Source organism: Ciona robusta, chromosome 4 (assembly GCF_009617815.1).
Source record: "Ciona robusta chromosome 4, ASM961781v2".
Taxonomy (NCBI): domain Eukaryota; kingdom Metazoa; phylum Chordata; class Ascidiacea; order Phlebobranchia; family Cionidae; genus Ciona; species Ciona robusta.
The window spans coordinates 3,891,739-3,913,029 of NC_143238.1; the positions used below are offsets into that span (position 1 = coordinate 3,891,739).

Consider the following 21,291-nt stretch of genomic DNA (forward strand, 5'->3'; position numbering starts at 1 on the left):
ATTGTTAAATGTATTTGTAAACGCTACGTATTGGGATAATCCACAGATATTTGTGATTTAATCAAGCATATTGAAATACACTGCGTTAATATACTGAAACTATGTTGTAATCTATATTTGGAACGTCAATACCTTTCAGTGACAGTCTCTGCAGCACTAAACAAAACGCTTGTTTATTTTGTGGGAAATGCTCGTTTTTTTTTTAATATGTTGACTACAACCTGTCTAATTTATATTATTCCGTTATATATGGACTCGTTGGTGTATATATAGTATGGTGAATATTTTATTTATACATGACCACAGTGTGGAACAAATATAAAACACAAAAATATAACAAAAGAGGGTTAGCCTAAAATGCGTAACATCACAAACGAACTAACAAAGACTATAATAATAGATACTTAAAACATGCACATTATCATCATAGAAAAAGTAAACGTTATTACAAGCAACGAATTGTAGATTACGGTTAAGAAATGCCATTCTCAATCATACTAAGTTAAACAATCATTAAACAGGTACACACGTTATTGTTTTGGTTGTTTTTGCATTTCTTCTTTAATTTGTCGATCAAGCTCACTAATAATGCGGTCACTACGATTATAGACGCCTGTGCGTAATAATGTGTCTCTTTCTTCTATCAATCGCGAAACACGCTCGTTAATCTCCTCGCATTTCAACAGTTTTTGATCAGGTTCAATTGCAATGGATGCTTTTATACCAGAGTCGTTCTTAAGTAGTTGAAGTTCCTTTTGAATTTCGTTTATTTTTTGTTGATCGTTTTGCATTTCTTTCTTTTCATCCGCTGCAAGATATTGTAGCCTTAGTGCTTCTAATTCCTGCTGTTGTTGCTTAAGGTTAGCCATTGCATGCTCCTGTTCTCTCTTTTTCATCATAGCCAGCTCTTTCAATGCTCTACCCCACTGTTGCTTGTAGTGGAGTTTTGACTTGGTAATAGACTCTAGTTTTCGATCAACTTCGGCTTTCTCCATTCGAACAAGGTTAAGTTCAGCTTCCACTCTTACTTCAGGGCGGGAACTTAACTGGTTTTTGTATTCATGAAACTGTGCCATCAACTCCGTATACTTCTGCTCTATGTCGTTAATTTGTTTAAGAAGTTTCTTGTTTTGTTCTTCAGCAACATTCCTCCTCTCCCTCTCTAGTTGCACCTGATGAATACAGTCGTCCTTCATCCTCTTTGTTGCTTCCTTTGCCTCCGTTACGACTCGTTCTTTTTCTCGTTCCATATCAACGCGAATGTGAGAAAGTTCTTGCTCAGTCGCTGCAACTTGCATTTCCCGCTTTTCTAAGTTTGCATTGGTTTGCGAAAGTCGGTTTTCTAACTGTTGATATTCAGCTATACGTTTGGCAATGAGCATTTCTCTTTCTTTATCCCGCTTTTTAAACTCTTCCGTGAGTACTTTTATTTGCTGGGTTTCCAACTCATTCATTCTCTTCATAAATTTTTCCTGTTCCTGTGATTTCCATAATTCAAGTTGGATTGCGGCTTTGTACTCGTTGCTTTCTCTTGGATTTTCAGGCTCAGGTTTCTCCTTTAGGTTTGGTTTCGGAATATTTTGTTGATCAGAGGCCTGGGAAGACTGCTTCTGTTGTGGGCGAATGATATTCTGGTCTAGCACTTGACCAAGATCCTCCAATGTTGCAATAAGGTTGAGATCAGCAATTCGCTTTTTGGTGTTGGTTAGAACAGGAATAGCTCCTCTTCGAGTTTGTCGAATTCCTTGCACTTTGTTTCCATTCTGATTGATTTGAATTTTAACCTTTTCTGTAGTAAGAAGCTCACTCAAGGTTAAGATGGCTGTTCCAAGCAAAACATCATCAGTCTCCTTATCTCGGTGCCATAATTCAAGTGTGATAGGTAAACTTCGAAATGTTCCAGTGAGCAGCTTATGTGTACAAGCAAAGTCAAACACACATAATGAGCGAGGAACTATAACATCTGAATTCTTGAAAACTTGGACAGGTCCAGTCATTACAGGTGCAAAACTGCCGAAGAATGGATATGAATATTTTACGAACACATTACAAGCATGTGGCAAAGCTAAAACAGAGATGGTTTTGATATCAAGTGAAAACCGAAAATGTTGGGTTGGACCCGGAATGTCTGTATGTGTTTCTGTTGTAGCCAAGCTGTTGTCTTCAACTGTAAGCATCTGTGGGGGTGGAGGAGTGGATTGTGGATCTTTAGCAGCAGTGCTTTGATGCGATCGTTCGGAATGAATGCTTGCAGCATCATCATCAGTGTCAACTTGTGCTGTGGATGCTGCGTTACCACCGATATCAGGTTCTACAGCAACCGTGTTCTGATCCTTAACTGGTTCATCATTGGGAGCAGCTTCTGGGGACTTTTCTTTTCTTGGTGTTTCCAAAATTGTGTCACTGGGAGCAGGACGCGGTTCCTGGTTCATTGGAACATCTTCACGCCTTAAACAGACATTCACGCTAACTCTAGGCTGTACAACGTTTGGTTCCAATGATTTATCTGGCGGACTTAATGGAAAGACTCCATCAATAACAATTGGTGAGGAACCCAGCATGGATAAGTTCTTGTTACTTAAGAAACTTGCAAATGAAACTGAGGTGGAACCAAGGAGCTGATCAACACAGCATAAGTGAACTTGTAGTGCAGAATTTTTGCTGAAATAAGCCTTAATGTGGTCAATGGTTGAACGAATTCTTATTGATGCCCGCTCTGGTGTGATTTCAGGTGAAAATATATTGTGAAACACATCATTGGTTATATCACTGTCAAACAGTGAGTAGTAAAAAAAGTAACCAGGATTAATCCCTGGTAACTGTTTATTACCAGGAATTAACTGCTCCAGATTAAAAGCAGATCCAAGGGTTACTGAGAGAACGTAGATTACAGATTGTGGACCTCTATGTCCAATTTGAAAGCAGCCTTCTTCCTCATCCAAAACCGGAGTCACGTTATCCACAACATTAATTGGTACAGTGCGCGCAGGTGCTTCCTGTGCTTTAAATGGAGCTTGTTTTGGTTCATCAGCCTCCAGTATCATTGATATTTTAACAGAGGGTTTTGGCCGAGAGTACTTAGTGTTTAGCAGCGTGTACCATTTTTCAGCTTGTGCCTTTAATTGTGCCCCTCTGAGATCCAGTACAATGTAGCCAACGTTTTCTCTTGTATCAGTAGCAAGATCAATGGCAAAGCACTGCAGCTTGATAGGTGTTCTATGCATTCTATGCTGGTGCAGTGATTTCTTATCCATTTCCCATGCCAGTTCGGTTGTGAAGCTCGGCGAGTCAGAGTGGCTGACAGGGTCTGTAGCTAGAAGTTCACCATCAAACTTGCATTCGATTACTATGTTGTGCTTTGGACGACTGGGAAAGTTACGTCCTTCTAGCACCGAAACAACAACGAGATAGCCTTCCTTTTGCATTGTTTAGTAAAAATACTTAAGCGTATAGAATTTAAATGCACTCTTAGCAAATAAACATCTGCATACACAAATCAGCAAGTTAAAACTCTGCACCTAAAAATAGAAATATAATTAAAGCGTATAGACGTAAACACCATCTACCTTATCAACAGCAAATCTCTTTTATTTTGAAGCGCGAAAATAAAATCGAACGGTTTCCTCGTAACCGCTCGTCCATGACGAAACACTCCCCTAACAGCTAACAAAAATTTTAAGCAACATTCTGTTTTAAACATTAACGAAAATGAATTATAGGTTTTAAAAGCTTTAAAAATCTGTCATTTCAAATATAGAAACTTTTCTGTTATAAAATTGATTACAAGCATTATAAACCGATAAACATATAATCAAAATTTCACAGTATGCTATTTCGATGGTATTAAGCATTGTTTGATCACAAACCCAGCATTTAAAAAATGTTTCTTTATTTTCCACTAAGCTTAAATGACTTTTAGTCTCCGTTATTTCCAGATTCCAGCTGAAATAAAAACATGCAAGGCGCGTCCACAGCGTCAAACTTACATCACCATCCTGCCACAGTACAATCGCAGCTGAGGAGCGGAGTAGCCATAACTTCGGTTTCACAATGCGTGGAGGAATTGATTGCCAACAGTATCGATGCCAATGCAAAAACTATCGGCATTTTCGTTGACCTGAAAAAGTACTATGTTCAAGTGACCGACAATGGCTGTGGCTTTAGCAAATATAATCTGTTCAAATCAGGTAAGTTAGCTGGTATTTTATCACTTTTAAAATGTAACACTCACTTTTTTGATGACAAGCTCGTAGGTACGCAACCAGCAAATGCCCGGACAGTGAAAATTTCCAATTTAATCTGGCTCATTACGGCTACCGTGGCGAGGCGTTAGCGAGCATGGCGGAGCTCTCCTCGAACGTCAGCATTATCACTTGCATGGAAGGAGACGGTTCACCTTATTCGAAAACTATATCTTCGTTTGGTACGAAGCATAGCGATATTCAAACCCACGTTGCCACTAAGCAGCAACAAGGATCAACTGTGACAGTAAGCGGTCTTTTCTCCAACATGCCTGTCAGACGCAAATACATGGACGATGATATTGAAGCTGAACAAATTTGCAAAACTGTCTGCAATTTAGCTCTTTCAAATCTGGAGGTTACATTCACGTTAAATGTGTTAGAATCGGCGCATACTTTGAGACTTAGCCGAACCACTGATCCGCTTATCAGGTCTTCATTGAAATGTTTGTGTAACGGACGAAATCATCTTGCTAACAACGTTTCGTTTAGGTTGAACACTATTCATGATTCAGTTGCAAGTCAAAACTTTCAAACCATTTCAACTACTAATGGGAAACTGCATATTGATGCTTACTTAAGTAAGACTGGTCATCGCAACAAATCCATGCAATACGTTTATGTTAACAGGCGGTTAGTGCTAAAGGTCGGAAATCATTTTTTTGTATCGGAAAAAATATATTGAAAACGTGTTAATATTTAGACCAAAATTCACAAACTATTGTCCGAATTGACACACCAGAGCCAACGTGACGATTCTGATGTCAAAGAAATTATCTCATCACCTGCCTACGTCATTTACCTGAAGTATAAAGAAAGTAATACTTTTTATTCTTTTTGTTTTTACACATTTCTATTTTTTATAGATGCCCCTATAAATGGTATGACATTTCACTTGCACCTGGCAAAACCATGGTTGAGTTCCGAAACTGGGATTTTATTTTGTCAGCGGTTCGAAAACTTTTTTGTAAAGCGAAAAACGTTCCTTGGATCAGCGTTGAAACTCCCGCTAACTTTAAAAGCGAATCAATGGATATAAACACAGCTACAGATCTCGTGTGTGTGATGGGTCGTGCCGTCGGTACAACACGACCATGTGACTTCACGAATGCAAAATCAACGTCGCCAAATGGAAATACGACTCAAAATTGTCCATTTACCGAGCAAGATCCAAATAAACACACCGAATTGCCGAAAGGTTTGTTACAATATAAGACTATTTTGACTACAAGTTTTCCAACGAAGTGCCTCTGTAAATGTCCACGCCTTGTTTGGTTATCTATACTTTAATCACGCTTTTAATACGATAACATCCATTATATGCTATATCCCTCTCATAGACTGGGTTACCATGTTCAGTCAAAACCTTGGACGTACGGTATTTTTCAACACTAAAACTGGGTGCTCATCACTAACTAAGCCAACCTTAGCTCGGTCGACAGAAATCAACTTGAACAAACGTGGTAAAAATGTACTGCTGTGTACTCCTAACAACATATAAGTAAGTTCGAAACATTTTTTTAGGTATTGGCCTGAACAAAGTACTGGTTCCCATTTCAAAAACGCCTCGGTTATCAGCAAACTTGTTGCAATCTACACAAAAAACAGTTAAGTAAGTTTCCAAAAACCCTGCAGCAGTTCAAATCTAATGTATATACATTTTAAATATAGAAAGCCAATGCCAAGTGTTCGAGTCGATAACGTTACCGTATTTCGACCACAGGTAGAAAAATTATTAAAACAAAATTAACTTGGAACAAATTATACTATACTTTCCATTTAATGCAGCAACAGAACACAACAGCGCACCCAACATTTTTTCAAGGTATTTACACAGAAGTAAAGTTGTCAAAAGAGGTCTTAACGAAATTGAAGGTATTAGTTTACTGTATTGAACCTCGTAATTACAATTACCTTTACTTTAAAACCAGGTAATTGGTCAAATTGGGAACAAGTTTATTGCATGTTCTGTTGGCTGCACCACTGATTCACGTGGTATGCTACTACTGGTTGATCAACACGCTGCCCATGAAAGAGTTCGTTTGGAATCTTTTATCTCCGGTAACTCGTAATGTCGTTGTTATAAGAAACATATAATTTTATTGCTGAAATCAAAAGTAAATTGCTTCCCATTACAAATGAGACCAAATTTACGACCAAGTAAAGAGAAACGAGCGCGCATGTCTATTTAAGTAACGTATGGTATATACCAAAGCCACTTAAGTAGCAGTTAAATATCAATTTCCCTTATTTTATAAGATGCCTATGAATCAAGCAAGCGAATAAATCTGAAGACATCTAAACTTGAAAGAAAAGTTGAGATTATTCTGACCAAAACGCAAACAGCAGCTGTACGTAACCACCCAGAAGTCTTCTACAAGTGCGGACTGCGATTTGACTCCGATTTGAATACAGAAGATGGTCTGAATATAATAATCGTGAAACATGCCAGTAACATAAACGATTTTCGTTTACATTTCAGATCTAGTAACGGTTAACAGCATTCCTTCTCTGCTTACCACTTCTGGCACTTTAAAAGAGACGGTTGAGAATTTGATTGAAGAGAGAACACAAGTGAGAAATGACTGTTTTTGTTACATACATAGTAGGGTGGGGGAAGATGGGACACCTTTTCATTCTATTTTCTCCTCCCATCGTAGTAAACAAAGCACATTTAAAGCATTATAAAACCATATCCCCACGAGTCCACGACTCTCATAAACCGCTGTTAACTGTTTAAAATACGATCACGATATTTGGATATTATGTGCTACAGATGTCCCATCTTCCCCCACGCTACTATATATAATAGATTAGCCCATACGTAATATTATATATCACTTTACAGGCATTGTATGTAAACCGTGGGGTTAGCGACAGCATGTCCCCTGTATTATTTCAACTATTATGTTCCAAGGCATGTCATGGTGAGTATTGATGTGGGCAGTTGATACACATGTCACTATACGTTTTTTTCCAAAGGCGCAATACGATTCGGTGACCCACTCGCACTGGAACAGTGTACTGAGCTACTTACGGCGCTGTCCAAATGCGATTTTCCCTTTCAGTGTGCGCATGGTAGACCTTCTGTTATGCCGCTGTTGGATTTGAATACACTCAAGATTAAAAAGAAAAGATTAAACTTGAAAGCACTTAGTGAAATACAAAATACAGTTTATTTTTTTTATTGTGTGTATAAATAAGCTAACATTCATGTCTGTATTTATCTAATGCGAAGTGCATGCTGCCAAAGCATTGTGAAGTTAAAAACAGACGAAATACTGCTTTATTATTGAAAGACAGAGTCGCTTTCCTCGGCACGTGTTTCTTCCGCTCGGTAGAGAATTGGCTGAAAACAAAAGGTAAATTAAAACACTAATTAAACACATGTAATTTCATCTTACCATCGTCTCTTCGTCCTTAAACAGAACTTTGCGTAAAAGGCACACCACTGGTGCATACGCAAACAGTACAATAGCCATGCCCCACATTAGCCATTTAAACCCCCCGAGTGTAATAACACCGCCCGATATCAGAGGCCCTGTAAGTATAAGCGGCATAATAAACGACACACAAGTTATTTGGCCCCTTCGGTTGTAACAAAGGCTAGAATATTATGACAACCGAAAAGACAGAAGGTAGCAGTAAAAAAAACTTTTTTGGGCATCAGAAGGTATATCTGAACAAATATATATATACAGTAGGGTGGAGGAAGATGGGACATCTTTTAACTCTATTTTCTCGTCCCGTTTAGTAGTAAACAAAGAACATTCAAAGATTTATAAACTATATCCTCACGACTCTCACAGACCGTTGTTAATTGTTTAAAACACGATCGGGCACGGCCCTACTATATTATATAAGTATAATATTACATCTGGTTAACACAACGTTACTTTTCTAAAGATAGTGTGCATAAAACAAACGTGACTTCAATGGTTAAACACACGGTTAGCTTACCTAATATAAAAGCCATGCAGAATGAAATATCAGCGATCGCATACACACTTCCATATACCGGTTTGTGCCTTGTGTCAACCAGAAAAGCCATTACAGGTAAAAGAGAATCGACAAAACCAACACCAGTTCCCAGAACAATACCAGGTCCAATTATTTCCGGAACTCTGACAATATTGTCTTCGCATTTATATCCCATATACTACCTTTTATTCCCAATAAACTTTTAAATGTTTTAGCAGAGATGATTTGTTTATAAATTCAAGGTTCTGAAATTGTGTTACTCACATGCGAACAAATGGGTAGGCGATGGCACCGATGGTGCAGCAGTAAAATCCAGCAAGACAGAATATCCATCGAGCAACCTTATGTCCAAATTGTGCGACCAAATTAATTGTTATTAAGTATGAGATACTTATCGGTAGAAAAGCCACTCCTGTAAAAACATATAAGTGACTTACACAAAGTCACAAGCTACTGTTGTGGCGTTTACATTCCTCAATTATTAGTACGCGCCAACGTACGCGCGGGGGCGTCTGAAGGTTGTGCCTTTTTCTTCCGGCAAGTTTGATTATCGGATTAATTTACTTCAACTGTTTTTGGACAGTTCTATGCTTATGTGTGTGTTCGGTGATGTTGTTTAAGAGTAGTACAGTTCAGATTGTGCAGCCAAGTTGAGATGGTATTATTATTGAAATATTGAGTATTTCAGAGTGCAACATCAATCTTTTGCGCTCCTGTATACATTGCCGCATGTACAGTGTTTTGTACATTGCCGTGCCTATGTATGGCGTTTCAGTGTACTTTAATAAAAGTAAAATCGGTAACACACAATAAGAATTTTCCTTGTTTTCTGTGAAGTCTACATTGCTCGCGATTTATTTATACTATTATACGTCAATCCCCGATAAAGTATAGGCTACGAAGGTTGTTTTTATGCTTTCTTTGTTATGTCACAATCACAGCACGTCATTTTTTAAACTATTTTGCATGTTCTTTTGCGTTTCGGACTTCTTTAAATGATGTTGCTTTTATATCTGCGTTAATCCTGCATATTTATCGTGACATATAATTGTGAGCGACACATGTGTGTTCCGTGGAATACGGGGTCGATTTTAGTTTCTATTAATACAGATATGACGATATTACATTAGCCCATATTGGCGCAGCAGTTAGCAATATAAGTTTTAGTATAAAGTTGGCACGTACGCTGCATTTAAATACGCAGACTCATACCTAATTCCCATTTGGTTGGGCACATAGTTTTAATCATCCAGATTGGCTGCCCGGCCTCTACTATCCCAATGACTGAATTTCCAACGGCAATGCTGATTGCCACAACTAAGATGTATGGGTCTTTCAATAGTGTATATATCGGCGTGCCGCTTTCTTCCTGGTATGAAAGTAGTTCGAGCAACACGTTAAAGTATCATTAAAAATGTGATGGTATTATTTACAACATTTATAAATGAGTGTCTTATTTGCAGATTAAGAGTTTGCATGTAGGATGTATAACACTGGTCTATCGCTAGTCATACTTACTAAAGGTTTTCGAAATACTTTCATTTTTCGAGTTGTAAGTTGCAGCGCCACCAGAATCAAAGACAGTATGGCGAGTATTATGAAAACCCATTCTTTACCGGCGAGCTGGTAGATAATGCTAGCAAAAGTAGGACCAGCTGAGATGCAACATAGAGCAAGTAAAGCGTAAGTTGCGATTATTAAAGTTTATAAATTACTGCTTACTTAAGACACCCAAAGCTAAGCCACCCAGTGCAATACCAATGGCTCGTCCCCTCTCGGTGTTATCAGAATAGCGGTCTGCCAACCAGGCCATTCCTGCAGTCGCAGCACAAGCTGATCCCACACCTTGAATAGCTCTTGCCAATAAAAGCACTCCGTACTCCTGGCCGAATGCAAAGACTGAAAATATGTATAGTTAGGGACAGTTTACGAGGTGTTGTTAACTAAATTGTCAAAGTTTGACGTACGTAGCGCAGATGAAGCCATTATCAAGTACCCAACAAGCATTGGTACATCAAAACCAATTCGGTCTGTAATCGGACCGACGGCTAAATTGGTCACTGTTTGAACAATTGGTTTAGAAGCAAATAGTATTCCAATATAGATAGGTTCTTTCGCAAGATATTTTTCTTCGGGTAGATGACTGCATGGAGTTGTATAATTCAGAAATACTTGAGTTGTCGTTGGAAACGTTGTTTTAGAAGTTGTTAACGTTTCTTTCATAGCTGCCTCTACCTCATGGACGTGGCGTTTATAGAAGTACTCCGGTAAAATTGGTACTAAAAACCCAAAAAAAAGGAATTTATTTTTTTGTTACAGATAAGATTATTACAAAATAGATTGCCCAAAACAACACGATTGGTACAAACCATTCTTACAAGCATTTTAGCCACACCTCTTACTTACCCACTGCAGTCAAAAGCATATTATCGACCATCAAACTAGCGTAAACAATGACAACCGCGAAGACCTTTGACTCTGTAAATTCCTTTAATTTCTCGATGCAACTCGTACATGTCATATCGCAATACTATGTTGTATCAATGACTGTCTAAAATTCTCGACGAACAGCACCCCGTTAAAATTATACTGAAAATCCATGTTTACATCCTGGTGTTATTCTACGTCGGTTCTTTGCCATGATTTCCATTTACGTCAAACGCAGCTGTAAAGCGAGGAGACAGGGTGTGTATAAATCGCGTTTGCATCGATCGCTAAAATATTATCAATGAGCGTTTGATTTGTATGTACAAGCGGCATGGGTCGAAATAGGTTAGATTGCGCCTATTTACTCTTTATTTCTATTTTTTCAATACGCGAACGTATAAACTTATATGGACTAAAATGACCGCCTTTTGTCCAACAATTTTAGTTATTATTTTACTCAATTGATGTTTTTCAATTACCACCCTATATATACGTTAATTATTTACGTCTTACGACATATTTTTCTTGCTCTCCGCTTCCTTAGAATATATGATATGGTACAAAATGTGGTGGGCTAGTAGATCCTAGGTAGGCTTTGAACTAGCAAGGTCAATATTTTAAGTTCCTTCGTTTTTTATTACCTTTGTTTGTTGCGTTCCTATATTTGATTCCGTTCTTTGACGTTTCTTAGGTTATCATACGCGGATAAATATTCATAAATATAAAGTATTACAGACGAAAGGTGTTGCATACATCATAACTTAAATTTTTTTTGCCGAAGCATAGTGGTGCAATCGTTTTTTTTATTATTGTTTGTTGTTATTGGCTCGTTTGACTGTATATGTTTTTATCGTGTACGCGACAGTAGACGTATTAAAGCCCTGCAATAAACCGTGGCTGTTTTCGAGCGTTTATAGTCTTGTTGTAAAATCTGTTTCTTTCGTCTTTACCTTTGTTTGCCAATACAGCAGCTTTGGTTGGCAGAACTAAACAATAATATAGACTCTTTATACGCGACTATATTTTTTCGTATCGACAAAATATTAAAATGGCTTAGAAAAAGCTTTAAGTACATACTTCAGCGCGCATGAATGTTAATATTGTGCACTCTAATTGGTGTTATTACTTTTGTTTGTTGAACTTTCTTCGACCGTGTTCTCTGTATCTTCATGTTTCGTTAAAAGTGGCTGTAAAATTCGTAACTATAAATCATGGATAGACGAAATACGTAACTGCAACGTACGGAAATCCATTTTTAAATAAAATCGAATGTATTTTACCGTAATTTCTTCGTCTTTGACGTTGACTTTCTTTAGTAAGGAAGTAACTGGTGCGTATAAAAATAAGACTATACCGACTCCCCACATCACCCATCTAAATCCAAATTTAGCCATCACAGCTCCCGATATTAAAGGACCTGTAAACGTAGGGAGTCATTTACTACATACAAATAATCCCTATACTTCATGTGCATAGATAAATTTTGTATAAAGAATGGCCACCTAATGTTAAACAAAGCGAAAGTGACATATCAGCAATTGCATAAACGCTTCCGTATACTGATTTGTGCCTTGTGTCGACTAGAAACGCCAGCACTGGAAGTAAGCCATCGATTAAACCAATGCCAATGCTAATTAAACAACCAGGTCCTATCACTTCGGGTACCCTGTGAGTAAAACATAAGTTGGACATTTATATAAAATTATGTTAATATTAAGGTACAACCAGTTGCTTACGTGCGTGCAAATGGATAAATAACGGCTCCAGTCACTTGCAAATAGAATCCAACCAAACAAAGTATCCACCTTGCCACTTTATGGCCCCAGAGAGCTACACAGTACGTTGTTATAAGGTACATACCACTGATTGGAAGAAATGCAACCCCTAAAATGTGAGTCAACCCGTTATTTTCTTTATTTTAAAACTGAAACGAGAAGTTGGTGTAAGGCTGTAAGCCAAATATGTTTTGCAACCTACCCAATTCCCACTTGGTTGGGCACATAGTTTTGAGCATCCACGTTGGTTGCCCCGTTTCTATAACTGAAATTGCAGATGTTCCGGCGCTCAGTGAAATGGCTATTACGAGTATATAAGGATCTTTTAGCAATGTAAAAATCGATGCGCCCATTTCACCCTAAAACACTATATAGGTTAAGTATAAGAATTACAAAGAGTGCAGGCTTGGTTTATGTGTGAAAATAGTAAAAATGGTACACACTTACTGGTTCTCTCTTAGATATTTTAATTCCTCTTATTGTCAGCTGAGCAACTATTAATAATAGAGCCATTACGGCTATGATAATAAACACATATTCTTTTCCAACATACTCATAAATCAAACTCCCATACGTCGGTCCAACTAAAAATAGAATGAGCATTACTCCACGCTTAGTTGTTATGAAACAGTTATAAATCACGTACTTAATACACCAAGCGCGAAACCACCAAACGACATGCCAATGGCCCAACCTCGTTCAACCTTTTCTGTGTAAGTGTCTGCTACCCAACTTAGACCGGCAGTCGCTATAGCGGCTGAACCAATACCTTGAATAGCCCTCGCCACCAACAAAAATGCGAACGACTTGCCGAAAGCGAACACTGAATGAAATTGCCTGTGTTATATATTGTGTTTTTCAAAAAGTGGTTAACTTACTCAATGAGGACGTTGCCATTATAATATAACCAGCAAGTAGTGGAACATCAAAACCAATCTTTTCAGTGATAGGTCCAACAGCAAAGTTAGTCAACACTTGTACGAGTGGTTTTGCGGATAATAGAATGCCCATGTAAAGTGATTGTTGGCTTGACACTGCTTTACGATGCGGACATTGATGCGATAGTGTCTTCGTGTGGTTTGTTACTTGATGCGTTTGAGATCCTGTTAGTATTGTTTCCGTTTTGCCAGTCGTGAAGTTTAAGTGCATTTCGGAGAAATACTCTGGTAGAACTGGAACTAAAACAAGATTGTTTTGCTTTAAATGTAGATATAAATGTGTGATCGTTTTTAAAGATAGCGTAGTGGAATATGGTTAGACGGGTCCCCAAACAAATATTGACCAATATTTCCAAACTATACAACCGTTTTTAGAGATACGACGAATTCCTGGTTTCAAAACTTAGACATCAGGCTTTAACAAAACTTACCAACGGCTGTAAGCAACATACTGTCGATCAGTAGGCTTACATATACGATCGCTATGACTGTCGTCTTAGATTTGTGACATGCCTCGATATTTTCACTGCAGCTTGAATAACCCATAGAGTACTAAGTTGTATAAACTCTTGAATGATTGCTATTAATTACTACTGTTGGTCTTTCTCTGTTTCTGTTTGTAAACAAAAATTCACTGTACGTGCAGTTGCGGTTCTATTTTAAAACAATTGAATCCAATATCCAAATCCTACGGTCTACGCTATCCTGAAACTGTAATTTCCTTTCTGCTTTTTTGTATGTTGCTGCAACTCTAGGGCGGCTGTGGTTCAATTCTGTCTTCCCGGAAACAATCTTAGAGTTCACCAAACAGCTGGCACGCCCAATCATTAAACGATGATTTTCTGACCTATAGTTTTTATAGCATTTCGTAAATTATAATTCGAGTTTGTAGCTATAATTTTTTTACATTTACCAAGTTAAAAATATGAATTTGTGTATCTTGAAAAAAATGGAAGCAATTAAAATTATTCAAGGGAAGTTAACAGTGGTTGTGCCTGTGTCATGTGGTACTAATGGGGGAAGATGGGACACTTAAGCACATATTGCCAAATATTTCCAAAATCAAATTAGATGACGGTTTTTGGGTAATACCACGAATTAGTACCATCATTCCTTTATTAATTGACAACAATTTAATAAAGTATAATAAAACACACGAGGAGTTATTAAGCGATCCGCACAACAGGTAACATTTTACAAAATCAAAAACACACAGGCTAGGTGGGACAGTTTAAAATCATTGCTAATTTTGATTAACAAGTGTATTTAAAAATATTATTTTAAGCGAACGATTAAGCGAATAACTTGACTAAAGTTCACGATTGCCGGCATGCCGTCCCGTGTAGCCTTTGTACTACACTGATTCAGCAGGCTGAATGGTTGCTATATAGCTGTTCCCAAAGGCAAACGTTTGCCTCTTTCGCACTTACAGCGCGGATACAATACAATACAGTTAGACACTGTCGTAACTTTTATTTCGACATACTTACCCGCCAGTAGAGTGACAAACATTCAAGCAAGACAAAATAGTCGAACGTACTATTCAGTGTTCACGTCTGATGAAGTATACTAGTATAATATACCCAGGTTGTAAGTCATGCATATATAGCCTTATTATGTCTCTATATGACTTATGCACTTTCGAAAAAAAAACACAAGAGCTTATCGTTTAGAAAAGGGCATTTTAATTAGGTAGCCTTTACCATTAATTATTATGTTGTTCCTTTTTTGTTACCACGCCATTAGGTATTGTTTACATACAGATTGTTTTCTTTTGCTTTTGGAACAATCTTTCGGCTATAAAAAAGCATACTAATGAAAACAGAAGAAACCCAATAACAACGTAAATCTTCACATACACGCATAGACTCGTGCTCCACGCTGTGCCAGCTACAATTCCTAGATTCGTGATGCAGTTTTTAACACTAAAAGCGACGACCTCAGTGCCTTGAAAATAGTGTGCCGTCAAACCTAATATGAAACGAAATTATTACCTTATAACAACCGAATGCTTATAGTCTATCTTTATTAAACGTATTTATAAATCTTTACCTTTAAGCATATTGTTCAGAATTCCTTGTCCAAATCCAAGGAAAGCACCAAGCAAGTATATGATCCATGTGTTGTTGGGGTGGGGTTGCCAAAAGTTACTACATAAGAAGGTACCAAAGTGCCAACACGTAACCACTATTGCATATTTCGTTCTTCCAAGTCGATATAGAACGTGACCCCCAAAAGTTGTTCCGAATATGGTAAAAGCTCCAAGAACCCCAGTTGCCAATCCCAGCTAAAGTAGACAATTTTTAAAAAGTCATAATTTAGCAACTTGTGATATAGACTTTAAAATGCGTATTTCGGTCAGAATATTGGAACAGTTTGTGCTAGAAGTGAACTGACTAGTGCTAGAAGCAAACCTGTTTTTACAATATGAACCACAACAGTCAACAGCACAACTTATGAATTGGTTGATCTTACAAGTCTTAATTTAAGAAATAATATATATAGGAGAAATATGTAAATATTGGCTCATTCTCACCTTTTCGACACCAATGGAACAAGATACAAACGCTCTTGTATATTCGGTTATTTCGTAAGCATAGTACAATCCATTGTAGAAAATATAAGGTGCAATAAACAGATGTAATGGCGATATCACGTGTCGAAACGTGCCCTTTAACTCCACTTTCACTTTTGTTAAAACCCGATTGGTCTTCGTTGGTGATTGTGTTGCGCTGTTTTCTAAGTAAACGCAAAATTTATTTATAGTAAACAAACAAAACAATCAACTTACCCTTTTTTATCGAAGACGTTGTTGTCGGAAGAATCGATTCGCCTCGCGTTTGGTCCTCTTTAACTGACGCCTCTGGGAGAAATATGGCCTGTAAACAAATAAAAAGCAATGCGCAGATCGTGAATAAGGAGAGCAGAAAGTAAATGCTCGTTTTACTTGGATGGAATTTCTCCAAGTCGTCCTCGCTGAAGTCGTAGATATAGTCCGCCTGTAATGAAATATGGAATCAACCATTAATTGCTACCTTCTTTGTACACTGCTTCGAAACATGCATGCGACAAGCTTCTCAAACAAATCCTTATTCATACTAAACATATACCTGGCAATCTTGCGACCCACAAAACGCCAAAGGGTTCTTTATTTCAAGAGTTGCATTTGGTACAATCCATGGCATCGTAGCATCGTTAGAGATGGCGGCTGATTTAGAATATTGCGTTGATGATACAACGAAACTTGCATTGATGGCACTGCCATTGGATGGTTTAACACCTTGGTTTTGCAACCCGAGCAAAACTGCGGCGTCTATTCCACTTCCTAATAGCTAAAAATAAAACCTTGCAAAAACTTTCTTTACAAAGGAATATCTGGAGGATGTTGTGTAAGTGGGTCCGCTGACACCTTCTACGTTTAACAAGGAATTAAAGTAAAGTGTTTCTCTGAAACGCTAAATAATGCACTCAAAAACTTACTTCCCCACAAAAAAGCATGCTGTAATAAATTCCAAAGTATCGATAAATCAAAGCTTTTTGCGATCGGCCACTGTCTTCGTTGCGTCGCGTTTCTTTTTCCCATTGCTTCTTCGCAAGGAAAGTAACATAACATGACCCACCGGCCCACATGCCACTTTCTGTGATACCGTGTACCACTGCCGCAGGAATGAGGGTGTACCAACCTGATGAAAAAACACAATACAAATATCATAGATGTTTCTCTTAAATTAACTGAACAGTTTTCGTACTTGGGTAAAAGTTGGATGCAATGTAAGCAACAAATCCAAGTTCACCAAGTATAATAGCGAACTTTGGTCCCAGGAAATCAATGACGATAGGCAAAAGAAAAATGCAGGAAAACGAAGAGACGATGAAAACGATCATAACGCTGGTGGTGCCGAGGCCGCCTTCTATGTTGATACTGCTTTCTAACCCAATCACGCCTGTTCGTGAGTTTTGTGATTAGTTATTAATTTATTAATAAATTTATTAATTACTAATAAATAAGCCCTAATATTCGTCTCTTGGATTAATACAATATGAAGAAACGCGTGTTATCCACAATAAAATGACGATGTACATTGTCGAGGTTTTAAACAGAGGATGCGAGAACAAACATACTTAGCGAAGTTAAATATAGTAGGTTGGGGCAAGATGGGACACCTTTAACACGTAATATCCTTATCGTTTTTTTTTAATTTTGATTGTCCTTTGTTTACTACCAAATAGGCCATAGGGCGAGAAAATAGAATAAAAAGGTGCCCCGTCTTCCTTTACCCTACTTTTTTAGAGGAAAAGTTAAACTGATAAGGTGAAGTAAAAATTATTTTAAAAAAGTAATAATCTACGTTGCATGAACGTGGGACTTACCGCTGTACGAACCGTAAATAAACATTGCCGTTAACCCAAGTATGTACAGGTAACGAGACATTGATTCTTCGCTGATCTCTGGCTTACAGTCAGAATTTTCGGACACTGTAGGAAAAATGAAATTCAAAATAACTAGTTAACACTTTCAACCAACTGGATTACCTGCTGCATCGCAATTCATGACACTGCTTTCATCCATTGCTTTACCTCCTATTTTTAAATCTCTTGCTGACAAAGTGATAATAAACATACGAGCCTTTAGTGAACACTGGTGCTTGACCTATAAACTTTTAAACTAAAAAGGTCATATAAATATTTGGTTCTAACGCCGCCTGATAGGCGAATACTTTTCAATACCTTTCTGAAGGGAATTCTTTCTACAAGCAGTGACTAGGATTTCACAACAAATGAAGCGTTGGTATCGGGAATGCATTATAAAAGCATTTCTCTTCTTCGACTCAAAAAAATCATAATCACAACAAACTATTACAGGCCAGATGGTTCCATGTATACAATACTGAATTTTCTTAATCTTTGACATTCACCTTTGACACCCCCCGATTTAAACTTATAACTAAGGTGTTTGTGTCCCCGATAATAAGGGTTCTATAAACAAGAAACAAAAAAAAATCACTTTATGGTTAAGTACTAACCCTGTACTAATATATTTGCTAACAACTCTGCAGGTGAAAGACCCTCCTGGCCAATTTAATAATTTACATAAGTTTTTGCTGCGTGCGAAAAATATAGGCTCCTGCACGCTGCAGTAGGGTGTGTTCTACTTTTATCGCGCTGCAATTGTTTTTGCGTTTTTATTAATTAGGCGGCCTCTGTTTTACAAATAAACATCAATATTCTTTATATGCAACAATGCCATTTTCTTAGAAAAACTCTACCGCGTATATGGGTAAAATGACTTTTAGTACCGGGGTAAGATGGGCCCAGTTAGCTCATGTTATTCTATACATCCTAATCATGTTTTTATCAATTAACAACGACCTCTAGAGTCGTGGGTTATATATAGTTATGTTAAAATTGTAATAAGCGAATAAAAACACAGAACATCTTACCCCAAACTACTGTATGAACAAAAACACTTGGATATAGTATTCTATCACACTAAAATGTAAATATTATACACTTTAATTGGTGGTATTATTTGTGTTTGTTGTACCGTCTTCGACCATGTTCTTTCCATCTTCTTTCAAAAGAGGCTGTAACATTTTTAATTATATACAATTAACCAAAGTACGTGCAGGTGTTAACATATGTAAAACCTGAAACATATCTTACCGTCTCTTCTTCGTCTTTAACGTTCACTTTACTTAGCACGGAAATAATTGGGGCGTATGAAAAAAATATAAAACCGATTCCCCACATCGCCCACTTAAATCCAACTTTAGCCATCACAGCTCCCGCTATTAAAGGACCTGTAAGGAATCAACTACTTTATACAGCTTATTCCTTTTAATGCACGAGTTGTTCTATAAAAGAGCTGTTACCTATTACATAAGAAAGTGAAAATGCTATATCAGCAATTGCATAAACGCTTCCATATACTGGTTTGTGCCTTGTGTCGACCAGAAACGCTAACACTGGAAGCAAGCTATCGGTAAAACTAATGCCGATGCCAATTAAAATACCAGGTCCTATCACTTCGGGTACCCTGTATAAAACAGGCAAAAGGTCACTCAATATTTTATTAAAATGTTAGAATTTTGTTTTACTAAATGGTAGCCCATTTCCGTTAACTTACGTGCGTGCAAATGGGTAAATAACGAGTCCAACCACTTGCAAATAAAATCCAACCAAACAAAGTATCCATCTCGCCACTTTGTGGCCCCAGAGAGCTACGCCGTATGTTACTATAAAGTATATGCCACTGATTGGAAGAAAAGCAACCCCTAAAATATAGTCGTTACTTTTTGTAATTTTAAAACTTAAAGGTTAAATTCGTTTAGGCAAAGCATAATTTACACCTACCCAATTCCAACTTGGTTGGGCACATAGTTTTAAGCATCCACGTTGGTTGCACCGCCTCAAGGGCTGTTATTGAAGATATTCCGACGCACAAGGAAATAGCTACCACAAGAATGTAAGGATCTTTAAACAACTTAAAAATCGATGCGCCCATTTCATTCTAAAACAATATAAACTATACGTAGGTACAGTATAGTTAAAACAGTTTTGCAGGTTTTCCAGTAAAAGAAGCAACGCACTTACTGATGGCCTTCTAAATATTCTAATTTCTCGTGTTGTCAACCGAACAACTATTAATAATAGAGTCATTACGGCTAAGATAATAAACACATATTCCTTTCCAACATATTGGTAAATCAAGCTCCCATACGTCGGTCCAACTGGAAATAGAAATGTTATTATTCCCCGCTTACTTGTCATCCAATTAAAACCACTTACTCAATACACCAAGCGCGAGACCACCAAACGACATGCCAATGGCCCAACCTCGTTCAACCTTTTCTGTGTATGTGTCAGCTACCCAACTTAGACCGGCAGTCGCTGTAGCGGCCGAACCAATACCTTGAATAGCCCTCGCCACCAACAAAAATGCGAACGACTTGCCGAAAGCGAACACTGAATGAAATTACTTGTGTAACTACATTCTTAAAGAGTGGTTAACTTACTTAGTGAAGACGCTGCCATTACAATATAACCGACAAGTAGTGGAACATCGAATCCAATCTTATCGGTAATAGGTCCAACAGCAAAGTTAGCCAATACTTGTACGAGTGGCTTCGCAGATAGTAGAATGCCCATGTAAAATGATTGTTGGCTTGACACTCCTTTACGATGCGGACATTGATGCGACAGTGTCTTCGTGTAATTTGTTACACGCAGCACATGGTGCGTTGTTTCCGTTTTGCCAGTCGTGGAGTTGAATTGCGTTTGGAAGAAATACGCTGGTAGAACTGGAACTAAAACAAGGTTTCGTTTTTAATAACGTTTGTTTACCACTGTAAAATGTGGTGCGTTTAATGCGGGATTCCCTGTGGTAACGCAACAGTGATTATGAACTTGTAGTCACAGTGAAGCTTACAGCATGCAGGCAGGCTCTGCAATTAGCTGTTAAGGCAACGCTCGGATCATACTCCATTATTACGTAACACTATTAAATGGGACGATAAAGAGTATATAGAAAAGACCTACCCCAGCAACCCTGCCCCAACCTACTGTATGACAATTAAGCATGTCATGGCATTGAAAAACTTACCAACGGCTGTTAGCAACATATTGTCGACCATTAAGCTTGCATACACGATTGCTATGACCATCTTTTTAGATTCGAGACATGCCTCGAGTTTCAAGCTGCAGATTGAACAACCCATAGTCAAGCTTGAACAACCCGACACTAAGTTGTTGTTTTTATATTTTCAGGTTAGATTTCTGTGTTGCTATATTTCCCTGTTCGCAAGAAAAACGTAAAACATTGTACCTGCAGGTCCAGAGCTTAAATCTGTTAAACAATATATCAGTGGCTCATCTGGTATAAAAACGTATAGTGTATTTCCAACGTTTCGTCTGCCATACGGCAAGACT

General features: G+C 37.8%; 6 protein-coding genes across 8 annotated transcripts; 1 reads left to right on the forward strand and 5 right to left on the reverse strand.

Annotated features, from left to right (window-relative positions):
- Positions 1–268: 268 nt before the first annotated feature.
- LOC149736779 (centrosomal protein of 120 kDa-like) lies at positions 269–3,561 on the reverse strand. Its single transcript, XM_089877016.1, has one exon. The coding sequence runs from the start codon at positions 3,423–3,425 to the stop codon at positions 531–533; it is 2,895 nt and encodes a 964-aa protein (XP_089733142.1). The 5' UTR covers positions 3,426–3,561; the 3' UTR covers positions 269–530.
- Positions 3,562–3,933: 372 nt separating this feature from the next.
- Positions 3,934–7,444, forward strand: LOC149736780 (uncharacterized). Of its 2 annotated transcripts, XM_089877023.1 has the most exons (14): positions 3,934–4,187; positions 4,247–4,673; positions 4,734–4,887; positions 4,945–5,048; positions 5,108–5,439; positions 5,582–5,704; positions 5,766–5,853; positions 5,913–5,964; positions 6,030–6,116; positions 6,173–6,302; positions 6,501–6,662; positions 6,724–6,815; positions 7,090–7,168; positions 7,224–7,444. In XM_089877023.1, the coding sequence occupies exons 1-14, from the start codon at positions 3,956–3,958 to the stop codon at positions 7,442–7,444; spliced, it is 2,283 nt and encodes a 760-aa protein (XP_089733149.1). In that variant the 5' UTR covers positions 3,934–3,955. The 2 variants fall into 2 exon arrangements, with proteins under 2 accessions (XP_089733149.1, XP_089733148.1); XM_089877022.1 differs by having other exon boundaries at positions 4,247–4,887.
- Positions 7,411–11,100, reverse strand: LOC149736781 (synaptic vesicular amine transporter-like). 2 transcript variants are annotated; one of them, XM_089877046.1, is made up of 9 exons: positions 10,629–11,100; positions 10,190–10,501; positions 9,945–10,121; positions 9,741–9,877; positions 9,435–9,591; positions 8,487–8,634; positions 8,202–8,365; positions 7,646–7,782; positions 7,411–7,590 (listed from the first exon to the last, which is right to left on the reverse strand). In XM_089877046.1, the coding sequence occupies exons 1-9, from the start codon at positions 10,741–10,743 to the stop codon at positions 7,531–7,533; spliced, it is 1,407 nt and encodes a 468-aa protein (XP_089733172.1). In that variant the 5' UTR covers positions 10,744–11,100; the 3' UTR covers positions 7,411–7,530. The 2 variants fall into 2 exon arrangements, with proteins under 2 accessions (XP_089733172.1, XP_089733173.1); XM_089877047.1 differs by having other exon boundaries at positions 10,633–11,098.
- Positions 11,101–11,648: 548 nt separating this feature from the next.
- On the reverse strand, positions 11,649–14,108 carry LOC149736782 (synaptic vesicular amine transporter-like). The gene is made up of 9 exons (XM_089877045.1): positions 13,794–14,108; positions 13,303–13,602; positions 13,071–13,247; positions 12,872–13,008; positions 12,627–12,783; positions 12,386–12,533; positions 12,152–12,315; positions 11,930–12,066; positions 11,649–11,836 (listed from the first exon to the last, which is right to left on the reverse strand). Exons 1-9 carry the CDS (start codon positions 13,906–13,908, stop codon positions 11,759–11,761), a joined length of 1,413 nt encoding a protein of 470 aa, XP_089733171.1. The 5' UTR covers positions 13,909–14,108; the 3' UTR covers positions 11,649–11,758.
- A 498-nt stretch (positions 14,109–14,606) lies between these two features.
- Positions 14,607–18,020, reverse strand: LOC149736783 (N-acetylglucosamine transporter UNC93A-like). Its single transcript, XM_089877040.1, has 9 exons — positions 17,896–18,020; positions 17,734–17,838; positions 17,112–17,306; positions 16,843–17,045; positions 16,473–16,694; positions 16,154–16,361; positions 15,899–16,101; positions 15,415–15,649; positions 14,607–15,333 (listed from the first exon to the last, which is right to left on the reverse strand). Exons 1-9 carry the CDS (start codon positions 17,981–17,983, stop codon positions 15,116–15,118), a joined length of 1,677 nt encoding a protein of 558 aa, XP_089733166.1. The 5' UTR covers positions 17,984–18,020; the 3' UTR covers positions 14,607–15,115.
- A 155-nt stretch (positions 18,021–18,175) lies between these two features.
- On the reverse strand, positions 18,176–21,097 carry LOC149736784 (synaptic vesicular amine transporter-like). The gene is made up of 9 exons (XM_089877048.1): positions 20,966–21,097; positions 20,379–20,669; positions 20,152–20,328; positions 19,957–20,093; positions 19,717–19,873; positions 19,490–19,637; positions 19,236–19,399; positions 19,027–19,163; positions 18,176–18,947 (listed from the first exon to the last, which is right to left on the reverse strand). Exons 1-9 carry the CDS (start codon positions 21,078–21,080, stop codon positions 18,876–18,878), a joined length of 1,398 nt encoding a protein of 465 aa, XP_089733174.1. The 5' UTR covers positions 21,081–21,097; the 3' UTR covers positions 18,176–18,875.
- Positions 21,098–21,291: the final 194 nt, after the last annotated feature.

Bases quoted from the DNA above. Each gene is read 5' to 3' on its own strand.
- LOC149736779 (XM_089877016.1), bottom strand. From the start codon at position 3,425: ATGCAAAAGGAAGGCTATCTCGTTGTTGTTTCGGTGCTAGAAGGACGT.
- LOC149736780 (XM_089877022.1), top strand. From the start codon at position 3,956: ATGCAAGGCGCGTCCACAGCGTCAAACTTACATCACCATCCTGCCACA. The intron at 5,440-5,581 runs GTTTGTTACAAT...TCCCTCTCATAG, and splicing joins ACACACCGAATTGCCGAAAG to ACTGGGTTACCATGTTCAGT. The intron at 6,117-6,172 runs GTATTAGTTTAC...CTTTAAAACCAG, and splicing joins AGGTCTTAACGAAATTGAAG to GTAATTGGTCAAATTGGGAA.
- LOC149736781 (XM_089877046.1), bottom strand. From the start codon at position 10,743: ATGACATGTACGAGTTGCATCGAGAAATTAAAGGAATTTACAGAGTCA. The intron at 9,592-9,740 runs GTAAGTATGACT...CTTTCATACCAG, and splicing joins AAGTATTTCGAAAACCTTTA to GAAGAAAGCGGCACGCCGAT. The intron at 8,366-8,486 runs GTGAGTAACACA...CAATATTGTCAG, and splicing joins GCCTACCCATTTGTTCGCAT to AGTTCCGGAAATAATTGGAC.
- LOC149736782 (XM_089877045.1), bottom strand. From the start codon at position 13,908: ATGGGTTATTCAAGCTGCAGTGAAAATATCGAGGCATGTCACAAATCT. The intron at 12,784-12,871 runs GTAAGTGTGTAC...ATAGTGTTTTAG, and splicing joins AAATATCTAAGAGAGAACCA to GGTGAAATGGGCGCATCGAT. The intron at 12,067-12,151 runs GTGGCCATTCTT...CTACGTTTACAG, and splicing joins TTCGCTTTGTTTAACATTAG to GTCCTTTAATATCGGGAGCT.
- LOC149736783 (XM_089877040.1), bottom strand. From the start codon at position 17,983: ATGTTTATTATCACTTTGTCAGCAAGAGATTTAAAAATAGGAGGTAAA. The intron at 17,046-17,111 runs GTACGAAAACTG...TTTTTTCATCAG, and splicing joins TGCATCCAACTTTTACCCAA to GTTGGTACACCCTCATTCCT. The intron at 15,650-15,898 runs GTGAGAATGAGC...TGTCTACTTTAG, and splicing joins GTTCCATTGGTGTCGAAAAG to CTGGGATTGGCAACTGGGGT.
- LOC149736784 (XM_089877048.1), bottom strand. From the start codon at position 21,080: ATGGGTTGTTCAATCTGCAGCTTGAAACTCGAGGCATGTCTCGAATCT. The intron at 20,670-20,965 runs GTAAGTTTTTCA...ACCTTGTTTTAG, and splicing joins TATGTTGCTAACAGCCGTTG to TTCCAGTTCTACCAGCGTAT. The intron at 18,948-19,026 runs GTAAGATATGTT...AAAATGTTACAG, and splicing joins TTAAAGACGAAGAAGAGACG to CCTCTTTTGAAAGAAGATGG.